The 18,534-nt window shown below is 38.7% G+C and overlaps 1 protein-coding gene across 1 annotated transcript; it reads left to right on the top strand.

Moving 5' to 3' along the window:
- The first annotated feature begins 1,446 nt into the window (after positions 1-1,446).
- LOC102855155 (ubiquinol-cytochrome-c reductase complex assembly factor 2-like) lies at positions 1,447-18,007 on the top strand. Its single transcript, XM_006883195.1, has 2 exons — positions 1,447-1,452; positions 17,567-18,007. The coding sequence occupies exons 1-2, from the start codon at positions 1,447-1,449 to the stop codon at positions 18,005-18,007; spliced, it is 447 nt and encodes a 148-aa protein (XP_006883257.1).
- The last annotated feature ends 527 nt before the right edge of the window (positions 18,008-18,534 follow it).

Raw genomic sequence — 18,534 nt, 5'->3', positions numbered from 1 at the left:
TGATACTCCATCAATTCCTGAGGCTTTATTTTTTGCCAAGTCCTTCAGAGTAGCCTGATGGACTTCCTCCTTCACCATTGCCTCTTTATCATATGTTGTTTCTTAAAATTCTGCTGTGTCAGGCAATTCTTTCTGGTTCAATGACTGTATACTCCTTCCATCTTCTTTTAAATATTTCCTGGATCATTCAGTATTCTACCAATAGTATCCTTAAGTATTGCATCTTGAAGCGTGGCTTTGTTCTTTAGTTCCTTTAGCTTAAGAAATGCCGAGCAAAAGTGCCCTTTTTATTTCTGAACTCCAGTTCTGTGGCACATTTCATTATAATGCTTTGCTTTGTCTTCACGTGCTGCCCTTTGAAATTTTCTATTCAGCTCCTTGACTTCCTTTTTTCATGGGTGATATTCTTGGTATTTTTCTTCAGGTCATCTGTTTTTCATTCATTAGCGTTCAAGGCCTCAAACCTGATCCTGAGTTGGTCTTTAAATTCAGATGGGACAGACTCAAGGTCAAATTTTGATTCCTGTGGATTTGACTTGACCTTCTCTAGTTTTAATTTGAGCTTGCATATGAATAGTTGATGATCTGTTCCACAACCAACACCTGACCTAGTTTTCACTGCTGATTTTGAACTTCTCCAACGATTCCTTCCACAGATGTAATCATTCTCATTCCTGTGCATTTAATTGGGTAAAATCCTTGTGTATAGACTGCGTTTATGTTTCTTATAAAAATGTTTGCTATGAATAAATTATTCCTTGTGCAGAATTCTGTCATTCTATCCCCAGCCTGATTTCTGTCACCAAGTCTATGTTTTCTGACTACTGATCCTTCTTCCTGGTTGCCAACTTTTGCATTCCAGTCACCCATTTTTATTAATGCATCTTAGTTACATGTTCGATCAATTTCTGACTGCAAAAGTTGATAGAAATCATCTATTTCCTCCTCTGGTTCTAGTTGTTGGTGCATAAATTAGAATGATAGTGGTGTTAGCAGATCTTCCTTGTATGTGTACGGATAGTATCCTGAATTCTAAAAGAACACAATTATTAGCAGATACAGGGAACTGTAACTACTTTTAAGACTGAGGCCAAATACCCAGAGAAGAAACAAAGTTTGAAGATGTTTTCCCTCCAAGCCTGATAATTAGTTCCTAGGGGAAAGAGTATGATTGTTGCTCCAAAATAATATTGCTGAGTTTCTAAGACTGGAAAGCAGGATACTGCATGTTGCTGTCCTCAGTTGAGGTACAAAGCTTACTTTTTGGGAAGCCACCTGCTGTTGGTCTACCACTGAGACTGGGAAGCTACTCACTTGGGTACTGACAGCACTTAATAGAAAGTTCTTCCCAGAAATGCTGTTGAACTTTTGTGGGAAGCTTCCCAGCAGTTACTGTTAGGACTTGATGGTAGGCAAATGCCGCTGATGTCTCATTAATTCCCGCAAATGACGGTAATACATAGGAAAAAAAAATATGTGTTTCTAAGCACGGTTGTCAATTAAAAGTGTGTGGCAACATGTTAACAACAACAAAAAAGTGGAAAGAACTCCACCACCACCTTCCTTTCCCTTTGTGATGTTCCTCCAGCACCCTCTACTGACAGAAGTTTGTATCATAGCTGCTGGGAAAGACAATGTCCAATATGGCAATGATTTTAGGCTAAAAGGATAGTGGACATCTTTGTACATATCATTGTTTGTATATGGCAATTATTTACTTAGAGTTGATTTCTATAAGTTGAATTGTTGGATCGATTGCTATGCATGTTTTAAGTATGAAAATAAAATTCATTGCTATTGAGTGCATTCTGACTCAGCGATCCTGTGGGACTGGGGTTTCCAAAGCTGTAAAAATTTTTTTTTTCATGTACACATTTAGTTTTATTGTAACAAAGCTTTTAACGTTTAAAACTGAGCATCATCTTTTCTTTCCGGTGAAACAAAAAGAAATTTTAAAAATAAACGGGAACAAAATTACAATAGAGAATGTCAATTCCAAATAAGATCCTACAGGTTCTGCTGATTCTCCCATCGAGTGGCAGGGCTCAAGTCATCATTAGGAGAGAATTTTATTTTAAAAGTGTCATCTTAAACTGCAAGGATGTCCATTAAACATCACAATTAAACATGCCAAAGGAGAAGCCATGTTGTCAAAAATGCCCACTTAACCCACCCAAACATCTCAAACCCACCCTTTGCTGACCTTCTATAACCCCATTTTTTTCCTTCTTTTTTTAAACAAGAGAAAGTAGACAGATACATGTTGGTAAATGCTAACTGTCCATATTCACATAGAGACACAGTGTAATCTCTGAGCCCAATATACAAAGAGAGGAAAAAAGCTAGAATTCTATGCACTACTACACAGGGGCCTAGCACCCTCCAGCTTCCAGCAGAGTGAAAGGAGCAGAAGGTTTTACTTTATTCCCATAGAGCATGGTGGTGGTGTGTTGATTCCATATTTCTGTTGAGACGGGAAGGGCTGTAAAATTTTAAGGTGGTTTTCGTTTGGTTTATCTTCTTCTTCTTTAGCAAGAAAATTTATTCTCTACCAGTTTAGGAGGCTAGAAGTCTGAATTTAGGGGAAGGCTTTCTCATTGTGTAGATTGTGGAGGGGCAACCTTGTCTCCCGTCAGCATCTGCTGACCTAGCATTCCGTGGAGATCTCCATGAGGCTTGGCCTTCCTTTGGATCCAGGAGGTTCCCAGCACAAGGACTTAGGTCCAAAGGATGAGCTCTGCTCCCAGCTCTACTTTCTGGGCAATAATGAGGTTCCTCTTTTTCTGTTTGTTCTCTCTCCTTTTATTTCTTGCTGGATAAAAGGTCTTAAAAGGTGTTGTAGGCCACGTTCTAGGGCAACTCCACACCAGTCTATGGCTTAAGGGTGTTGCACCCCACCCTTAATTTTCTTACAACTGAATGACTTATCAGATCATAAGAGGTCATTACATAACTGGCAAAACACTAAGACTCAGTGGCCTTGCTAAGCAAACATGTGTTTTTGGAGGATACAAGTCAATCTATGAAATGCTACCCTTTGGTTCTGCAAAGTTTATGTCCTTGCTGCATGTAAATCACTTTTCACTCCTTAATGTTGTTGTTTGTTGTTATATGCCCTTGAGTTGCCTGGGACTCATAGCAACCCCATGCCCAGTAGCTCTGAACCCTGCCCTATCTTGAACCCTCTCACACACACTTACCTCCATTATCTCAGTTCCTGTGTCAATACATCTCATCCAGCGTCTTCCTCTCTTGCGCTGTCCCTTTACCCTTCCAAGCATGATGTCCTTCTCCAAGGCCTGGTCCCTTCTGGCAATAAGCTAAAAGTCTGTGAGATGGAGATTCAAAATCCTTGCCTCCAAGGAGCAGGTTGGCTTCACCCTCTCCATGATAGACCTGTTTTTGTGTTTCTTTGGCAGCCCATGATATGTTCAGTACTCTACTCCAGCACCACAGTTCAAAGGCATAAATTCTTCTGTCTTCCTTATTCATTGTCTAGCTCTCTGATGCATAGCAAGTAATTTGCACAGACAATGAATGGCCTGGGTCAGGTGCACCTTAGTCTCTATAGACTGACATTATTGCTCTTTGGCACTCTGGAGAAGTCCTTGACAGCAAGATTTTTCACAGTGCAATTTGGTTTGGGTTTTTTTTTGTTGTTGTTGTTTTAATTTCCTGATTGTGCCAATGGTATTGATTGTGGAACCAAGTAAGCTGAAATTGTTAAAAATCTGAATCTCTTTTCCATCTATCATGATGTTGCTGATTGGCCCAGTGGTGAGAATCTTTTTTTGCAAATCTGATGGACAGAAAATAATATTATTCTTTTAATTTACATTTTCTTGATTGTAAATGATATTTGTTTTTCTATAATTTTGATATTTGTTTTCCCTCATACTGTGAATATGAGTCTTTTCATTGTAGACATAACTTTTGAATGTTTCCAAATTAGAATTGTTTCTCAGATGGAAAAATAGGAAATGAGAAGGAAAGAAAGAACTCATTCATTTTGTTGCCATGGACAAAATGTGGCTGAAGTGAATTCATGCTAACCTCTCATTATTTCTAACTGGTCTAGTTTTACCGATGATTTCTGCTTTTGAAGTGGTACTGCTTTTCATCCCAATGTTCCAGTACTGTTGATTTGAGTTGGTTTCATTTTCTAGCTGACAAAAAAACTGGTTGTGTCTAGACTTTCACCAATTTTGAAAATGGGTATCACCATTTGCCATGGAGTCAGTTTCTACTCCGAGTCTTTGCATATGTCAAAGAGGAATTGTGCTTCATGGGATGTTCAGTAGCTGATATTTTGGAAATTAACTGCCAGATTTTCTTCTGAGGCACTTTCTGGAGGTCTTGAATTTCTAGCTTTTCAGAGCAGAGCATGTTAAATATTTGCATCAACTGTTTTAGAGAAAGCGTAATTAGATATTTTAGGGTTTTTAAAATTATTAAGCATTTTTAACAGAAAAGCAAATAAAGAAGATGTTATTTACTCTGATAGACAAGTTAAGCAAAACTATTTGATAAGTTTATTCTTTATCTGTTTCTCAGTATAATCTTTAACAGATTTTTATTTAAAAATATAAGAATATCAATCTTATACTAAGGTTTTGCCTCTTTATTTTTCTAGATTTTAAAGAAAGTTTATAAAGAACTTGAATTTCCATTCATTCGTTGTTACACATTTTCCTCCCAGCCTCCCCATCCCTCCAGTTAGCTTTTTTCTTTGGGAAAAAAGTTCTTTGATTGCTATACAGTGTGCCCCTGCCCTCTCACCCTGCCCCCCCCCAACTACTTTACTATGCAACTCTTATTCTGGACTGTTGTCATTGCCTTTTTTTTTGGTTGCCATTTTTGTTTGTCTGTTATAAAGGTTTGTCACTGGCTTTTGTTTATGTTTATAGGAGGAAGGCTAGAACTTCAAAAGAGATCACATGAACAAAAGAACATGAGAAAAAGCTAGAAAGTTTTGTTTTTGATGGTATATGTTTATTTAAAGGAGTTGATTGTTGGGGTGTGGAGGATGGTGGTATGAGTGGTTCTGAAGGTTGTTGTTGTTGTTGTCAAGTGCGTCAAGTCGCAGGAGACTCATAATTACCCTATGAACAAAAGTCCTAGACACCTCCTCTATAACTTTCATCCTTTCTCCAGGTTCATAGGGTTTCCCGAGGCAAGCTATTGTGGAAGTGGATGCCACTCCTGCTTCCAAGCTTGTTTTAATTGGGGAGCTTCACCAAACACTGTCCACCATGGGTAACCATTCTTGTATTGGACTCATCAGTGTCACAGTGTTTGGCTTCACAGCAACCACGAGTTACCTCTATACAGCAAGTGGACACACCAGGGTTACACGACCTAGAAGAATGTTTCACTAGAAACAATTAAAGGCAGGCCTGAGGGCGGCAGAGTAGACTCACCCACCTTTGGCTTGGGAGCATGTCTTTCTGTCCGCTAGGCGGACTGCTCTCTCTCTCTCTCTCTGCTATTGGTAGTGCTCTCTATGTTGGTGGTGCTGTTAAGTGCTGTCGAGTTGCAGGTGACTCAAAGCACTATGAATGAAAGTCCTAGACACCTCCTGTTTAACTTTCATCCTTTCTCCAGGATCATAGGGTTTCCAGAGGCAAGCTACTGTGGAAGTGGAAGGTAGAAATGAAAAAGAGGCAGAGGGGAGAAAAAAAAAATTGATTGCTTGTGGGTTAAGATTGCCACCAGAGGGCAGAAATGGAACAAAAACATATTCTACGATATTTTTTGTTTGGTGTTGATAGAACTGGATGTGTCTGGCTTTTCAAAGCTTTATTAGGAGGTAGGCTCAATTTAGATTCACTCAATCCACTAATTGATTTTTTTTTTACTGTGAATATACCATTCTTCCTTGGTTTTTCATTCCCAGAATAGTTGTTGATTGCTGACGAGTTGAGCACAGCTTATAGTGACCATAGAACAAAAGGCCTGAAGCCTTTCTATCATTATTTATCAAAGTCACAGAGTTTCCAGAGGCGTGTTGTTTAAGAAGTGGATGCCACTCCTACTATACGATTTTCTGATTCAAAGTGGTCAAAGCTAGTCCATTTCATCTCATTAATGCCTAGTATGTTGATGTTCATGTTCCATTTAATTTTTTACAATTTCTAGTTTTTAACATTCAAGCTTATACTTTCCATGTTCTAATTATTAAATGATGTTTATCATTATTTTTCTTCATTTCAACTGACTTAACAATGTAGACTCTACCACTACACTGCTATACCCACCCACATTCCTCTACTATTCATAGAGTTTTCAGAGGGCTGTTATTTAGGAAGTGATGGCCAGTCCTCCTTCTTAGTCTGTCTTAATCTGGGAGCTCTTCTAAAACTTATACATCATGGTAACACTTATGGCATTTGACACACCAGTGGCACAGCTTTAAGCAATCCACATGTTATCTCAGTACAGCAAACTGACAGACCAGTGCTGTATCAATTAGAACAGTGTCATTCCCAAACACAACAAACTGCCAATTTAGCTGTGACTCTAATAGCATATCAGTTTTTACACCATGTCCACTGACTTTTTTATCAAAAAGGCCTGCCTACTGGGTCCTAATTGGTTTAAATAAGAGGCTTTCAGCCTACAACTGATTGTTAATTAATTTAAAATGACCAAACAGCTTACACCTGATTGTTAATTAAATATAAAAATAACTTACCTTCCAGAATCCAACTGCTTTGAAAAAAGAGATAAAAAATCAATTTCAAGTTCTATCCTGAAATACAATGTGATAGGATATTATCCATAGGCATACAAGGAAGACTCGTTAATATGAGTATTATTCAAATATACAATCCTACATCTACAGCCAAAATGGAAGAAATTGAGAATGTTCACTAAACCTTATAGTCCAAAATCAAGATGCGTAATGATAACTGGTGACTTGAATGTAAACATTGGAAACAGTGAAGAAGAAATAGTAGTTGGAAAATATGGTCTTGGTGATAGAAATGAGGCTGGAAATAGAATGATTGAATTTTGTATTTTCCATGATTTATTCATTGCAAAGACCTTTTAAAAAAGACACAAACAACAACTTTACACATGGACCTCACCTGATGAACTGCATAGGAATCAGGTTGACTACATCTGTGGAAGAAATTGTTGGAGAAGCTCAGTATGGCAGTCAAAAGTAGGCTGGGTGGACAATGGATCAGACCATCAATTACTCATATTCAAGTTCAAACTGAGGCCAAAAAAAGAAGAAAATAAGTACATGAGAACCAAGATAATTATCTTGAATCTATTCTATATGAATTTCAAGATCATCTTAAGCATAGGTTTGAAGCATTGCACACACCAATGATTGAAGACCAGATGAGTTATGGATGATAGCAAGGATATAATTCATGAAGAAAGCAAAAGATCTTTACAAGGAAGAAAAAAATTGAAAGAATGTCAGAAGAGACTAAAAATTCACTAGAACATCAAGCTAAAACAAAGGGAAAATATGCTGAAGTAAAAGAGTTAAACAGAAGATTTCAAAGGGCAGCTTGAGAAGACAAAGCAAAGTCTTATAATGGAATGTGCAGAAAGCTGGAACTGGAGAATAAAAAAGGGAAGAACTCACTCAGCATTTCTCAAGCTGAGAGAACTGAAAACCAAACTTAAGCCTTGAGTCACAATATTTAAAGATGCTGTTGGCAATATATTGAGTGCCCCCCTGGAAAGCATCAAAAGAAAATGGAGGGAATAAACAGAATCATTGTCCAAAAAGAAGTGAATTACACTGAAAAATTTCAAGAAGTGCCATTTTAGCAAGAGCCAATGATAATGAAGGAGGAAGTGGAAGCTGCATTGAAGGCACTGGCAAAAAATAAGGCCCCAGATATTGATGGGATACCGACTGACTTGTTTTTCAATTAACAGGTGCAGCCGTGGATACACTCACCAGGGAATTTAAAGGACAGCTATCTGGCCAATAGATTGGAAGAGATCCGTATTTGTTCCTGTTCCCAAAAAAGGTGATCCAACAGAATGTGGAGACTATTGGACAATATCATTAATATCACACACAAGAAAAATACTGCTGAAGATCATTCAAAAATTACCAGAACAGTACATAGCAAGGAAACTTTCACAAGTTCAAGCAGGATTTAGAAGAGGTTGTGGCACCAGGAATATATATCATTGCTGATGCCAGGTGGATCCTTGCTGAAAGTAGAGAATACCAGAACAATGTGCTGTTTGTGCTTTGTTTACTATGCATAGGCATTTGACTGTGGGAATCATACAAGTTAGGGTGAACATCGAAAATAATGGGAATCCAAGAGCACTTACTTGTGCTCATGCAAAACTTATACCTGGATCAGGAGGCTGTTAGGCAAGGGAACACTACATGGTTTTAAATTAGAAAGGGAGTGCATCAGGGTTGTAATCTCTGTCCATATATATTCAGTCTGGATGCAGAGCAAATTATTTGAGAATCTGGACTCCGTGAAGAGGAATGTGGAATCAGGATTGGAGGGAGACTCCTCAGTAACCTGCATTATGCAGATGACACAACCTTGCTTGCTGAAGGTGAGGAGGACTTTAAGCACTTGTTGCAGAAGATAAAAAAAAAAACAGCCTTCAATATGGATTCAAGAAAAACAGAGATTCTTACCACAGGTCCATAGGCAAAATCTTGATGAATGGAGAAAAGATTGAAACTGTCAACAACTTCATATTACCTGAGTCCACAATTAACTCCCTTGACACCAGCATTCAGGAAATCAGGAGATATATCACACTGGGAAAGTCTGCAGTCAGGGACCTCTCCAAATTATTGAGGAGTAATGATATCATACTATGACAGGTTTGGAAGCAGAAATGGCATCCACTTCCTAAACAACATGCCTCCAGAAACGATGAACTTTGATATATGTCAGTAGTTGTAGAGGGGCTTCAGGCCTTTTGTTCATAGGGTTGCTATGAGGCGTGCTCGACTCGAAGGCAATCAACAACAACAACAACAATGATGTCAGTCTGAGGACTAAGGTGAGTTTGATTCAGGCCGTGGTCTTTCTGATCACTTGCTATGCATCTGATTGCTGGACGATGATCGGGATGACAGAAGGAGAGTTGGTACCTTTAAGCTTAGTGTTGGAGAAGAACACTGAACATCATGGATGGCCAAGAGAACAAATATGTCTTAGACAGGGTGCAGCCAGAGTGCTCTTTGGAGGCAAGGATGATGAGGCTTCACCTCACATACTATTGGCATATTGCTAGGAGGGGCTATTCCTTGGAGAGGTACATGATGCTTGGAAAGGTAGAGGGTTGGCGAAGGAGAGGAAGACCCTTGACCCGGTGGATTGACTTGATGACTGGTGTAATGGGCTCTAATGTGTCAGGAAGTCGAGGATGGCACAGAATAGGACAGAGTTCATATCTGTTGTTCATAGGGTTGTGATGGCTTGTACTCTACTCAGTGGTACCTAACAACAACAATCCATTAACACTCTATCAAAAGACTCTGATTAAATGTCAATCTATGATTAGCCTAGAGAAATAAAACATATTCTCTCTGATTGACTTACTTGCTCTGAAAGAGTTAAAAAAAAAATCCAACAAACCAATAAAACCAACTGACTTTCAGAAGAATAAACTCTGAGCAATAATTGTCTATTGTAGACAGAAGGACTTTTGTCAGGAATTCTACAAAGCATTCATTCATTCTCTGAACAAGTATTTATTGATGCTTAGTTTTGTTACATACTAGGAATATTTGACCTGTCATTTTTAGAACACTCTAACCAACTGCAGAATACATGCTTTTTCCAAATGTGTACAGAACATTCTCCAAAATGTGTTGTTTTCTGTGCCATAAACAGTCTTGTGAAATATGAAAGGACTGAAGTAATGCCATATTTGCTGTCTGCCTATAGCAAAGTTAATTGAACCCAGAGATACAGCTGGGGGAAAAAAGATCACTTTTTTTTTCTTAAATAAAATTTTTTCTTTTGTACTGGTTTGCTTACAAAGTTTGTATCCATTGTTTTTCACACTGGATCTTTCTCATTTCCTTTACCCACTACTCCCTCTATGACCCTATGATCCCCCTGCCTATTCTCACCTCTCTGTACCTACCCTCCCCGCTCCTTGGATCCTCATACATGTTTTAGTGGTTATCTACAGTATTTGTCCTTATGGGACTGAGTTAGTCCACTTAGTATGATGCTCTCAAATACGTCCCAAGTTATGTAGTATTTTGCAAAATCATTGCTCCTGTTGCTGTGTAGTATTCCATTGTGAGAATATAACACAATTTATCAATCCATTTGATTGTGGTTGGACATTTGGGCTGTTTCTATATTCTTGTGATGGTGAATAATGCTGCTATGAACACTGGTGTTCAAGTCTCCGTTTGTGCTCCAGTTCTCATTTTCTCAGGATATATTCCATACAGTGGAAGAGCTGGGTCATACGGAATTTCTGTGTTCAGATTTTTGAGGAAACACCAAACTGCCTTCCAGAGTGGTTGTACCATTTTACAATGATTACATATTTTAAAAGTAAACATTACACTTCTAAATAACCCATAAACTGAAGATAAAGAACATAAGAAACATTAGAAAATATTTTGAACTTAATTGAAATGACAGTGCAACTTTTAAAAATGTGTGTTATGCAGCTAACACAATGTTTGGGGGCACTTGCATTACTAAAAACTTAGGAGAAAAGAAGAAAATTATCAAATCAACGCTGTTAGAAAATAAAAATATTTAAGCAGACATTTAAAAGTCAAAAGGAATAGAAGATATAGTTGGGGGGTGGGGGGAGCAAAGGCCAGAAAACAGGAACAAAAAGTGAAAGTGATGGGAAATACAAGCAAAAAGTGAAGAAATTCAAAGACTAATAGAAGAGGTATGTATGGTATCTACAAAAAAGAGCAACTAAAAGAGAGCTGTTAACTCTGGAGAGGAAATTACTAAAGAAACCATTTAAAATCCTCTACCTAACTGAAGGACAGGAATTTTCCAGTTTGAAAGGACTCACTGAGAAAGCAGCAAATACAGTTTTATACTATAACACATCATTATAAAGTTTCAGAACATTGGGTTCAAATAGTTCCAGAAAAGGGAGGGGAAACCACTACAAAGAATAGAGAATCAGGAAAGAATTGTATTTTTCAACAGTAGTACTTGCAATAGAGAAATCTTTCAAAAAATTTGAGGGACAAGGATTTTCAACCTAAAAGGCATTTTTTTTAAGAAAAACCAACTTAGATGTAAATCAGCCATACAAATTCATATTCTTCAGAAAAATAACAGCAATATTTTCTGTATTATGCCTAGACAAACCACAAAACATGTTTAAACATTTTTCCAGATTTTTCCTTCTAAATCATGATAAAGATATAAATATAATTTGAAACATTTTCAAAACAGACAAATCAGTTATTAGCAACCACAATCTTTTATTCTGTCTTGGCCATGAAACATGTATTCAACATAGACTTGAGAAGATGCTTATGAAGGCATAGGAACATGTAAACTCAGCAAAGGGATGTAAGCAGCAGTAGTCAGAATACCAGTGGCAACTGTTTCCATTCAAACTTTGATTTTAACTTGTTCTGTGTTCATTTGATGAAGACAAAATCAGTACTAACATCTTTGTTTAGTGAACTCATGGAAATGTTCCTAATTTTCCATTAAAGGAGGAAGACTCAGCAATAACTTGCATTATGCAGATAACGCCACCTTGCTTGCTGAAACTGAGAAAGACCTGAAGCACTTGCTGCAGAGGGTCAAGGACTGCAGCCTTCAATATGAATATAAGCTCAATATCAAGAAAACAGATTCTCACTACTGGGCCAATTATCCCTACCATGATGGATGGTGAAGAGATTGAGGTTAAGAGCTTTCGTTTGTTTGGATCCACAGTCAACCCTCTTGATACCAACAGTGAGGAAATCAAAAGATGAATTGCATTGGGAAAGTCTGGTGTTAAGGACCTCTCCAGAGTACTGAAGAACAATGATGTCAGTATGGAGACTAAGGTGAGCCTGATCTAGGCCATGGTCTTACATGCTATGCATCAGAAATCTGGACAATGACTAGAGATAATAGAAGGAGAATTGATACCTTAGAGCTGTGGTGCTGGAGAAGACTGTAGAATATACCATGGATTAGTAAGAGAACAGACTGGTTTATCTTGGAGAGAGTGAAACCAGGCTGCTCCTTGGAGGCAAGGATTCTGAAGCTCCATCTAATATACTTAGGGCATGTTGGAAGGGGGGACCAGTCCTTGGAAAGGGACTTTATGCTTAGGAGGGTGGAGGGACATTACAGAAGTGGAAGACTCTGGATGAGATGGATTGACTCAGTGACTAGAGTAATGGGGGTAGGTGTGTTGGAGATGGTGAGGTTGACTCAGGATAGAGCAGGGTTCAGAGCTGTTATACATACATAGGGTCGCTATGAGTTGCAGATGACTCAATAGCACATAACAACAACAACATTATTTAGAAAACTAGTCAGAAAAAAGTTTATCTGTGTTTTCTTGGCTATGCAAAGGCATTTCACAGTATAGATCACAACAAATTATGGTTACAATTGGGATAAATGGGAATTCCAGAACACTTTATTGTGGTCATGTGGAACCTGAATATAGACCAAGCAGCAGTCATTCAAACAGAAAAAGAGGATACTGCACAGTGTGTGTAAAAATTGTCTCCTATTTGATATGTGTGCTGAGCAAATAATCCAAGAAGCTGGACTATATGAAGGATGTGGCATTAGAATTGGAGAAAGATTCATTAACAACCATTAATATGTATATAGTACAACCTTGCTTGTTGGAAGTGAGGACTTGAAGTACTTGCTAAAACACAAAGATTCTAGTTTTCAATATGTTATTATGTGCCATTGAGTTGAACAGTCATAGCTGAATCTCCAGTAAATTTTCAAAAACTTTAAATTGCACAGAAAGAGATTTCCCATCATTCTCTCACAGAACAACTTTGTATATTCAAATTGCTTGCCTTTGGGTTGGCAGTACAACTCCTTACCACTAAGTCACCTGAGCTCCTAAGCTTTCAGTATGGACTACATTTTAACATAAACAGAGCAAATATTTTCACAGCTGGACCAATAAGCAACATCATGACATACAAAGTACTGAAGTTGTCAAAAATGTAATTTTATTTAGATCTACAATCAACACTGTGGAGTTTATTATTAAAAAGTGGCTTTCCTAGTTACTGAACTTGACTTTAAAATGTGGATGGCTGGGAATATGCAAATATGGCATGTTAGCCTATTCAAAGTGGATTGGCTGGGTCACAAGTCTACAAGGGGATTGGCTAGTCTCACCAATCCATAAGGGGATTGACTGTCTTGTCATTCAGTTGAGTGATCCAGTAGCAGAAGGAGACTTCCCCACCAGTGAAGAAGAAAAAGAAGTAAGAGACTATAACACATCCTTCAGACCCAGAAATTCTTGCTCCAGCTACACCTATGGCTATAGCAGCCGTAGTCGAACCAGAGAACCAACCTGAGATGGGGTTACCTTAGGACTGCTATCCTGCACACACTGAACCAGAGCTAAGCTAAGAGCCTTTGCCAAAATTTGTTGAACAGCTGTAAGGTGGGGTGGGAGAACCAATATTGGCTGGACTGAGATCATTGTAACACAGGTCTTAAGCACAAGACTCAAGGCTGAGGTGCCTGCAAGTAGATTTTGACCTGGGTTATGACCTTTTCTGTGTTATCTGTGAGCTAACACAACTAATTTTGGACCCAGTAAAGCAGTACGATTGGTGTTGAGATGGGCAGAAAGAGGTACATGAGCATGGGAAACATAGCTGACCTCATGGGAATTGGTTTATTTTGTTGTTGCTATTGATGGGAACAGTTCTCCATTGTGAAATCGATAAAGGTCAGATATGGCTGTACCCATGTGACCCTTGCTCTTTCTACAAATACCCACTGGAAGTAGCAGTCGAGACATTAAATAGTGTTTTTCACTGGCCACATCTACTGCAAAAGACCACTTTGAGTTAAAAGGCAATGGCGGCATCTTGAGGACTAAGGTACTCTTGACTTAGGCCATGACATTTTCAGTCTCCTCATATGCATGTGAAAGCTGAGCATGAATAAGGGGAAAGTAAGAAGAATTGATGCCTTTGAATTATGGAGATGGTGACACATATTAAATATACTTTGTAGTGCTAGAAGAACAAACCTGTTTTAGAAATACAACCAAGATGCTCCTCAGGAGGGAAACTGTTGAGACTTTAGACCCCTCTCCCCCTCCTATACATTGGTTGAATTATTAGAAGGGACTAGGCCCTGAAGGACATCATTCTTGGTAAAGCAGATGGTCTGTGAACAAGAAAACAACCCTCAATGGGATGGATTAATATAGCAGCTGCAAAAATGAGCTATAACAACAGTGATTGTGAGAATGGCACAGGAATGGATGTTTCATTGTTTGTTGTACATGGAGTGGCTGAGTTGGAACCTGCTCAACATCATCTAACAACAAAAATAATTTCTCATCAGAAATCAATGATAAAGTACATTTCATCATTTCATCAAAGATATGGCTTCATCCTGTATTATTCCTTCAAAGAATTGCTAACTTGCTATTACTGGATCCCTGCTGATTCTTAAATGCTCCCTGAAATGACTTAACTAAAATAGTTCCAGAGTACTGGAACTTGCTAGTACCAAACAAGAAAGATCAGGCAGAAAGGAAAAATGGCATGTTCAGTGTTATGTTTTGAAACACAGGTCTGCAAAGCATGATATTTAAATAGTTGCTCTTTAAAAAATACCTTTGAGTCCATTTCAGCTCACATGTATCAGTGGCACTGTGCTCCAAAGGGCTTTCAGTGGCTGATTTTTTGGAAGTAAATAACCAAGTTTGTCTTCCAAAGTGCCTCTGGGCAAACTCAAACCTCCAGTCCTTCTGTTAGCACCACTGAGAAATTCCAGTCCCAGTTTAAACAGGCAGATTATAAAAGACTGATGTATTTGATGAGAGGTTTATAGGCAGAGGTATTTAGTTGTTAAGGCCTAAGTACAGTTTACAGCTTTTCCTTGAGTATCAGGTATGGGAGTGATAAGGGAAACCATTAATCTAAAACATTATAGTGGTATTTTCAGTGGCTTCTGAATTGTTGCTGTTACTGCTGTTGAGTCACCTGCGACCCATAGCAACCCAATGTACAGCAGCTCTAAACCCTGCTCTGTCCTGAGCCAGTCTCACTAATGCTGACACACCAATCCCCATTGCTCCAGTAACTGTCTCAATCCTCTCATCTAGGATCTTCCACTTCAATACTGTCCTTCCACTCTTCCAAGCATGATGGCTTTCTTCAAGGACTCATCTCTCTTGGCTACATGCCCAAAGTATGTGAGACAGAGCTTCAAAATCCTAGTCTCCAAGGAGAAACTTGGTTTCACCCTCTCTAAGACAGACCTATTTGTTTTCTTGGGAGCTTGTGGTATGTTCAAGACTCTTCTCCAATACTACAATTCAAAGGCATCAATTCTTCGTCATCTTTTAGTCATTGTCCAGCTCTCTGAAGTATAACAAGTAATTGTGAAGGCCATGGTCTGGATTAGGCACACCTTAGTCTCTAGACAGACATTGTTGCTTTTTAGCACTCTGGAGAGGTCCCTGGCAGCAGATTTAGCCAATGCAATTTGTCTTTTGATTTCCTGACTGCTGATGTTAAGAGTATTGATTGTGGAGCCGAGCAAGCTGTAATTGTTAACAACCTCAATCTCTTGTCCACCCTCATGGTGCTGCCAATTGGCCCAGTGGTGAGAATCTTTGTCTTCTTGATGTTGAGCGTCAATCCATATTGAAGACTGCAGTCCTTGACCTTCTACAGCAAGGTTTACTTCAGTTTCAGAAAGCAAGACTGTCATTTGCATAATGTAGTTTGTTGATGAGTCTACCACCAATCCTGATGTCACATTCCTTTTCATAAAGTCCTACTTTCCAAATGATGTGTTCTACATATAGATTGAAAAGTTATGGAGACAAGATGAATCCTTGAAGGCTTCTGAATTAGTTTTATAGAATTTTATTTTTTCTACCATTAAATCCAGATAATATTTTTGTATCATAATTTATATTAAGTAAAATGAGTTCTGTCAAAGTGTTCCCCAGCTGTACTTTGAGATACTTTTGTCCATTTTCATTATATGCTTAGTCTCAACTTTCATCACAGGAAGGACACATAGTATCTCTAGCAATGCATAAGCATGAGGGAAAGTTTTCGCTTTAAACAAGTGAAAGACTTCAGACATGTTTAATGCAAGCACTCTTTCTTTCTTTCTTTCCCCTCTTGATTTTCCAATAGTGAAGCTTGGCTGCAGCATGTCAGGATTGGCTGTCACTTCTGTACATGTTAGCATGGTCTTTTTCTGATGAACTGAACTGGGCTGTCTCCATGACAGTGGAAGATATCATTGGAGCAGCTCAATATCAGCAGTCAAAACCAGGCCAGGTGTTGACTGTGGAGCAGGCCATTATGTTCAAGGTCATATTGAAACGGAAGAAAATTAAATCAACAAGAACCAAAATACGATCTTGAGTTTTTCCCCACCTGAATTTAAAAATCATCATAAGTATAGGTTTGAAGTACTGAACACCAATTACCTTCACCAGGGGAATTTTGGGATAACATCTAGGATTATCATCTGTGAAGAGAGAAAATGATCACTACAAAGACAGAGGAGAAAGAAAAAACCAAAATGGATGTAAAAAAAGACCCTGAAAATGGCATTGAGAAGCCAGAACAAAGGGAAGAGATGCTGAAATAAGAGAGACAAACAGAAGATTTCAAAGGGCAGCTTGAGACAACAAAACAATTATAATGGAATATACAGAGAGCTGAAATAAAAAAAAAAATTCACCCTTCAATTTATAATACTTATGGACCAAAAGAAAAAAATATTGAATGATCCAGGAAACATCAAAAGAAGACAGAAGTAATACACAGAATCATTGCACTAAAAGCAATTAATTGACTGAAACGGAAATATTTCAGAAGTACCATATGATCAAGAGCCAATGGTAATGAAGGAAAAAGTTCAAGCTGCAATAAAGGCATGGCAAAAAATAAGGCCCCAGGAATTGATAGGCTACCAATTGACATGTTTCAAATGACAGCTGCTGCCTTGGATGTGCTCACCAGACTATGCCAGGAAATTTGGAGAATGACTGGAAGAGATCCATATTTGTTCCCATTCCCAGAAAGGTGCTCTAACAGATTGCAGAAATTAATGAATAATGTAATTAATAACACATGTAAGCAAAATACTCCTGAAGATTATTTAAAACCAGCTAGAAACAGTACAGAGATGGAACTACCAGAAGTTTACACTGGACTTAGGAGAAGCCGTTGCACCAAGGCTATTGCTGATGTCAGATGGATCCTGCTTGAAAGCAAAGAATATCAGAAGATGTTTATTTGTGTTTTATTGACTATAAAAAGGCATTTGATTGTGGATAATAACCAATTATGGCTAACATTGAGAAGAAAACTCATGTAAAACCTAAACTTAGACCTGTTGTGCAAACATAGCAAGGGAACACTACATGGTTTAAAATTAAGATTGGTGTGTGCAGCTACCGGCGTTTTCTCAAGCTGTGTGAGGAGTGGCCAGTGGACGAGACCAAACGAGGCCGGGACTTGGGCGCTTATCTGCGGCAGTGGGTAGCCCAGGTCTTTCAGGAGGGAGAGAACACGCAGATTGCAGAGCCTGAGACCTGTGATCAAATGTACAAGAGCTTAGCACGACTCCATTCAAACTATTACAAGCACAAGTGCCCACGCTCCAGAGAAACAAGCTTCAGCGGCCTGTCCTTGGAAGAGTACAAGCTCATTCTGTCCACAGAGGCCTTGGAAGAATTTAATGAAATGAATAAAGGCATGTGGAAGAAACTGCAGCAGAAGTTTGCCCCCCAGAATCCTGAGGACATGCACAAGGCCTGGGCCCGGTCCTTATCTCGCCCACGTACATGAGTGTGGTTGCTTGTATGTTGTCATCATAAATAAAACTGTCAGTTCCCCAAAAAAAAAGATTGGTGTGTGCAAAACAACTATGAGATATCATATTACCCCGGTAAGAATAGCAAAATTTAACAGAACAGCAAGCAACAAATGCTGGCGAGGTTGTAGAGAAACTGGAAGCTTTAATCACTGTTGGTGGAAGTGTAAAATGGTGCAACCACTGTGGAAGGTGGTGTGGCACTTTCTCAAAATGTTGGAAATAGAAATACCATTTGACCCAGCAATTCCACTACTGGGAATATACCCCAAAGAGACCATAACGGACACCCAAGAAGATATGTGTACACCCATGTTTATCGCGGCTTTGTTCACAATAGCAAGGAGTTGGAAACAACCTAAGTGCCCATCAACAAGCGAATGGATAGAGAAGCTGTGATATATTCACACAATGGAATACTACACTTCATTGAAAAACAAGGAACTCATGCAATATTCAAAATGGGTGACCCTGGAGGATATTATGCTGAGTGAAATATCTC

This window comes from Elephantulus edwardii, unplaced genomic scaffold (genome assembly GCF_000299155.1).
Source record: "Elephantulus edwardii isolate Elephantulus edwardi_28Jun2011 unplaced genomic scaffold, EleEdw1.0 scaffold00026, whole genome shotgun sequence".
In the NCBI taxonomy this organism is placed as follows: domain Eukaryota; kingdom Metazoa; phylum Chordata; class Mammalia; order Macroscelidea; family Macroscelididae; genus Elephantulus; species Elephantulus edwardii.
Note: the sequence above shows the minus strand (reverse complement) of the source record. Positions and strands in the feature narration are given on the sequence as shown.